This window comes from Balaenoptera ricei, chromosome 1 (assembly GCF_028023285.1).
Source record: "Balaenoptera ricei isolate mBalRic1 chromosome 1, mBalRic1.hap2, whole genome shotgun sequence".
Classification (NCBI taxonomy): Eukaryota; Metazoa; Chordata; class Mammalia; order Artiodactyla; family Balaenopteridae; genus Balaenoptera; species Balaenoptera ricei.
Genome location: NC_082639.1, coordinates 102,301,354 through 102,307,552, shown reverse-complemented (window position 1 = coordinate 102,307,552; position 6,199 = coordinate 102,301,354). Strand labels below are relative to the sequence as shown.

Below are 6,199 nucleotides of genomic sequence, written 5' to 3'. Positions count from 1 at the left end.
TCCATTTGCTGTTGAAAGGAGCCTCCACGTTTGTTTAGTCATCTATTATTTCGGAGAAGCGCGAGGGGTACGGGGAAGCCTTCCCGCTCCGGGACGCCTGCTCTCCGTCCGCGCTCGGGGCTGGGTTCCTCTGGAGTCCCGGCCGCCCCGCGCCCCAGACCCGCGCGCGGCCCGCGGGCACCCAGTTCTCCGGCGGCTTCACCCCAGGCCCTCCGGGGGGGAAGCGCGCTCCGCGTCTCCCCGCCCCCCCCGCAAACCCCAGATGGATTCGTCGTTCGGATTCATTCGTTTGTCAGGGTCGGAGAAGAAGTAAGGGAGGCGGAATGGCCGAGTTGTATTTAGCCGAAGGAGGCACGAAACCCAGGAGCGGCCTCGCAGGCCTGCGGTCGTTCCCCGGAGCAGGCCCGCAGGCCGGTGTGGGTCTCCCGCAGGCCTCGGTGTCAGGCCCAGGATGCGGCCTGGGCCGAGGCGAGGCCTCGCTGGCTCCTGAGCCGGGCGCTGGCGCGGGGCTCGGCTCTCAGGCCTGCCCGCCTCGGCGCGCTCCCTCCCCGCGGGGTCCGCTCCTCGGAGCTCGCCGGCCTGCCGTGGGGAGGCGGCCCGGGCCGCGCGGAGGCCCGGCAGGCTAGGCCCTCGCCCGCTCTCGCTCCTATCCAAAGAAGGCCCCCCATTCCTTTTATTGATCGCTTTTCTGACTCCCCCTCAGCCTCCAAAATGATGCTGAGTCCAGACCAAGCCGCCGACTCGGACCACCCCAGTTCGGCGCCCTCGGACCCGGAGTCGCTGGGTGGCGCGGACGCCAAGGTGCTGGGCAGCGTGTCGGACCTGGAGCCGGTGGAGGAGGCCGAAGGCGACGGCAAGGGCGGCAGCCGGGCCGCGCTCTACCCGCACCCGCAGCAGCTGAGCCGCGAGGAGAAGCGCCGCCGCCGGCGCGCCACGGCCAAGTACCGCTCGGCCCACGCCACCCGCGAGCGCATCCGCGTGGAGGCCTTCAACCTGGCCTTCGCCGAGCTCCGCAAACTGCTGCCCACGCTGCCCCCGGACAAGAAGCTGTCCAAGATCGAGATCCTGCGCCTGGCCATCTGCTACATCTCCTATCTCAACCACGTCCTGGACGTGTAGAGCCGGGGTCGCGGCGCGGGGCCGCCTGGCCGGGAGTGGGTAAAACGCGGCCAACCCGGGCGGCCGCCGCGGCGATGGAGGAGGAGGCGGTGGCCCAGCGGGACGGCCGCCGCCACGGCCTTGGACCGGGTAGGAGGCTCGCACCGTGTTCTCTCCTGTCGGCAGGGCGACTCTGGAAGGTTTCCGACTCCAGAAGGGTGGGGTTGTCTGGCGAGCCCTGGGGCTTGTAGGGAGTATTTTCCAGGCAAGGCGAACCTCCTGGAGGCACCGAGACGAGTGGCCTCCAGGCCTCCCCTCCACGTGTTAGGATCCCTTTAGGGGTTGTTGCTTTAGCTCACTAGAGACTGAGTTCTCCTACATTCATCTCCCACAGATCTTCATGTTTTGAAAGAATGAGGGCAGAAGCTCAGAGTCTGGGCTTCTAACTTTAGACTATCTGGATTTTTTCTAACTGACAAATCATCAAACATCATGAGGGGAGGGGAGGGAATCTCCTCCAGGGCAGAGATTCAAGACACAGAAAGGTGGAACAGGAAACTTTCTGATCCGTTGTGAAAAGAAAGATTATATTAGAATCCAAGTAAAACAGACAAGCCTAGAAGATATGGTAAGGTTAAAAACATGCATTGAGAACAAACAGATATTGTGGGAAGATTTGAGTTTGGTGAGATTTTTAACCCCAAGGTCTGACGCTAATGTAGACAGGAAAGTCCATATTTAAATGGAAATATCTGATTGCTTTTTCAGGCGAAGTGCCCCTTTATATATCCAAAAACATCTATTTGTGACCTTAAACATGTGGACCCATAGGTGCAGTTAGAAAAGACAACCTATTTTTATTTATGTTAGAAGGAGTAGAGTATTTTTTTCAAGACACTTATTTTTCAGAGTGGTGATAATTTTACTTTGGACACTCTGTGCCAATTTATTTATAGTCAAGTGTTTACACTTTCTCCTGTGGAATAATTATGTCTAACTTTTTACGTGTTTGTTGAGATTATACTGTGGTCTTTCTTTTTGCTCTAATTATATTGCACTTGTATAACAAATTTCCCACATCTCCCTGTTTCTAAACATATTTTATATATTAAGATGTTTGTTCCTGAAAGGTTCTTTTGTTGTGACATCAGCAACACTAGCACTTCACTGTTATAGTTTTTTTAAAAAAGTCAGTGTTGTTATCCTTATCTGTAGTTATGTCTGAAAAGTACTTTGCAAACCGTTTATAAGGAGAGTAGCTTCTTTGTGTGTGTGTGATGTTTGTGTGTGGGATGATTTTAGGAAATTAAGTTATTTTCCTAAAAAAAAAAAAAAAAGAATTCAGAACTACTTTCCTCTGTGACAACCAAAAAGAAAAGTCTATAACCTGAAAATGTTTCATGTTCTCAGCTGTGAAACTCTTAAAACAAGGAGTGTATTTTAGAGACAAGGGAAAAAAAAAAAAAAAAAAAACACATCTGCTATCCAAAGAATTTAGTCTTTTTCAGGGTTTTTTTGTGTCTCTGTTGCTTTATATAATGCAATATTTTGTAGTGAAAATAGATATAATCTGGTTTCTATCTGACGAGTTTTTCATATCTCATGAATGGTGCGCTGTTTTGCATATAAATAAAGGTATCAAATAAAGTCATCTCCTTTATTTTAAGCATACTGTCTAAAAATAATGAACATACTGGCTGAGCATGAAATATCTTAATGGACTCAATTCCTCAGAAAGGAACTAAAATTAAAAACAACAACAACAAAACCAAATCTCAACATGTATTGAGATATTTGATGCTCTTCCTAAAGTTGGATACTGATCAATCTATAAATAGATGCCCCACATATGATGGTGACATAAATCATGTTTCTCTCAATGAAGAAAAAACATTATCAGTGTTTATATAAAAACATTGCTTGAATCATAGATTCTTTTGCTTTAAAAGCAAATTTAGTAACTAACCCAATCTCTTCAAATTAGAGTTGGGAAACTGGGGTCCAAAGAGTTTATATGCCCTGCACTAAGTCACATGGCTACTTAATGAAAATGAGAAGACCCCGAGATGATGACTCTTAAGTCCTCATGGCACTTATTAAGAACAAGGTGCATTTCACGATTGTACTATAGCACTCAGACATCTAATCAGGACATAGATTTAGGACATGACATCTGCAAGCACGAAAAAATAACTAAACCCTGGACCAACCTGGAGATATGAAGAATGTTATCTACAAAAGCCTATACTTAATATAAAAATGTGGAATACTCTGTCTATAAGCAGAAGACACGAATAACTTAAAGACTATATATATGTGTATATGTACACACACATATATAGAATATTATCAACTATGAGTCTATATCACACCAAATCTCTGGTTGCAAAGTAAAAAATGCAATTATGTGGATGCTTGGTTTTATAGCTATAAAATATCTGGGATTCTGAGCATTTTTCACTTTTTCTTGTAGTCAGGTTCACAGATATCTGATCAGGGAGACTTCATTCTCTTCTTCAGCTGAGGAGAGCACTTCCTAGGACATGAAAAATAACAGTGGCTTCTTTGGCCTTGTATCTGGACCAAGTTGTGGTCCCTGCAGCAGTGGTTAGTTGCTCGGCCTGCACACACACTACCTTTGGACTGAGTGTTTGCAGGTCTCCCTTCCCACCTCAAGGAGTGTGGTGAGGTAGCTACTCCCCGTCCTAATAGCACTTCTCTGTGGTAGGACAGAAAAATCGGCCCTGCTCCTTTGCCAAGGAAACGAAGTCAACTTCTAGCCTCCCTTTCCTGGTTTATGAGCCCAACTTCCAACTGACCAACACGGTCCTCCCTCCGACACCTAGGAGGAGCCTATTAACTCCCCTCTCTAGACCAGGTCCCTTTGCCCTTGGAGTTGGACGTAGGGCAGACATAGACAAAGGGCAACATCCCTTCCCAGGTACACAGCCCACGTGATCTCAGGAGAGGATCTTTGCAATGTCACTTCAAATTCGAGGCTTGTGAGCACCCCCCAAAAAGAAGGGCAACACTGTGGCCCTCTGCTGGACCAGAGGCTGACTGGCTGCCGCCTAGCACGTGGCAGGGACTGAGTACTCCGCCACACATAAGGGAGTAGAGTCTTCTCCGAATAATGATGATGGTGATCACTCAGTCTTACATTCAACAAATACTTATTGAGGACCTACTGTGTACCAGGCATTGTTCTAGGTGCTAAAAATAGAGCAACAAGTGAGACAAAGTCTACTGGAGAAGAGCAGTACCCTGACGACCATAAGTAATAGTTAACTTCAGGTATTGCTCAAGGCTATGGAGAAAAATAAAGCACGGTAAGGAAATAGAGAATGGCAGCTGAGGGTGCTGGTGGAGGGTATTATTTTAGCTAGAGCTGTCAGGAAAGGCCTCTCTGAGGAGGAAACCTCTGAGTAGAGACCTAGCTCTGCCTAACCAGCAGCCTCCACAGTTGCTGCCCCTCGTGCCCTTTCTTCTAGCATCCTGTTAACCTGACCTGTGCTCAGGCCACCAACGCAGCTCTTGGGGATCCCTCACCATTCCCCACGGGCGGCAGCCTCATCCTTCAGCCCCAGCTTGCTCCCTCTGTAGGCAGAGCTGGGACCACAGTTCCTCCAGCTGCTCTTCTCCCCTTCTTCTCTCTGTCCCCACTGCTCAGCAGCTCACCAGGGCATTGCTGCTCCCCAGAAAATGCAGCCCCACCTGGCCCAGCCGACAAGGACACCTGGGCTGCATATTTCTATGCCCAAATGTCCCCTCACTTCTGCCACTGTTTGGAGACGTCCAGAGAAAAGGGGCAAACGTTCTGGGTAAAAAAAACCCCAAACAACCAAAAAAAACCACAAAAAAACCCTTCGCTTGCATGGGGAGGAGAACGGAAGAAGCAGCAGCAGAGGGCGTGGGTGGCGGGATGCAACGGGAAAGGAAGAGCAGCCTGAGGTCAGGGGAAATGCGTACGGAAAGAAATGAGGCTGGTGGAGGTGGAGGACTGGGGCCGGGAATGCCTGCTTCCCATATGGACCCTGTTCTTGGGGCTTCCTCCAGTGGCCCTGCCCCTCGAACAAGCAGCACCTGATGCTGTGATGAGGTTAGTAGACAGAGCCGACCTCTGTAACACTGGGATTTATCCAGTTCCCATCACTGCTGTCTGTTTCTGGATGCCTGTCTTCCTCCCATGGAGGTTCAGGGCAGCAGGAGTTCAGGGGGTGGGGACAGCTAATGTGAACATGTGTACAGCTGTTACGCTTTTTCTGGGCTTAGAAGGGCTATCTCATTTAGTACTGGTAGTGGTAGAAATATTAATAGCTAACATGTATTGAGTGTATACTGTGTGCTTACCGAGTTAAGTGCTTTGCAGGCATGATCTCATTTAACTCACAACAACCCAATGCAGTAGGTACTTTTGTCTCCATTTAACATATGAGGAACTTGAGGCTTAGAGAAATAAAATAACTTGCCCAGGGTCACAGAGTCATGTTTGTCAGTTCATCAAAACCCCTGCCCTTACCCATCATACTCCACGGCTTTCCTTTGCCAGAGGGATGGCTGGGCCATGCACATACCCCACCCTTAGCTCCTGCGCCCCATCTCTCCACCCACGTGATCAGGGGAAGCTTCAGATCAGACATACCAAAGGAGTGCAGGATCTGCAGTGCACGCACCAGCCACCCAACCAAGGGGACACGTGGAGGCTAAGATTGGGCCTCTGTTCCGCTTGCCGGGTCAAGAGTGTGCCCTGACTTGGGGCTAAACTCTTGGGAAGACACTGCAGGCTAGTGGCAGTCCTGAATCAGCCCCTCCTGCAGGAGTCTGGCGCTGACACTGTCCATGGTGCTACTCTTCACCACCACACGGGTGAGCCTGGCTCTTCGGCCTGCCCCATCCACACCCCTCTGCCCATCAGGGCCCAGCCTCACACTACACTTCATCCCTTGCCTGGACATTTTTCTGGACTCTTCAATGCCTATAGAAAAATAAAACTCTGATTCTTTCTCTGGGCGCAGAAATCTTTCACAACCTTGTTTCAGAGCCTCTCGAGCGTCACCTTCAGCCGCTCTCCCTGAAGTTAAATGTTCCTGCCAAGTTCAGA

General features: G+C 49.8%; 1 protein-coding gene across 1 annotated transcript; it reads left to right on the top strand.

Annotated features, from left to right (window-relative positions):
- The first annotated feature begins 604 nt into the window (after positions 1-604).
- On the top strand, positions 605-1,153 carry NHLH2 (nescient helix-loop-helix 2). The gene has a single exon (XM_059901292.1). The coding sequence runs from the start codon at positions 712-714 to the stop codon at positions 1,117-1,119; it is 408 nt and encodes a 135-aa protein (XP_059757275.1). The 5' UTR covers positions 605-711; the 3' UTR covers positions 1,120-1,153.
- Positions 1,154-6,199: the final 5,046 nt, after the last annotated feature.

Excerpts from the sequence above, each read along its gene's own strand:
- NHLH2 (XM_059901292.1), top strand. The coding sequence starts at position 712 with ATGATGCTGAGTCCAGACCAAGCCGCCGACTCGGACCACCCCAGTTCG.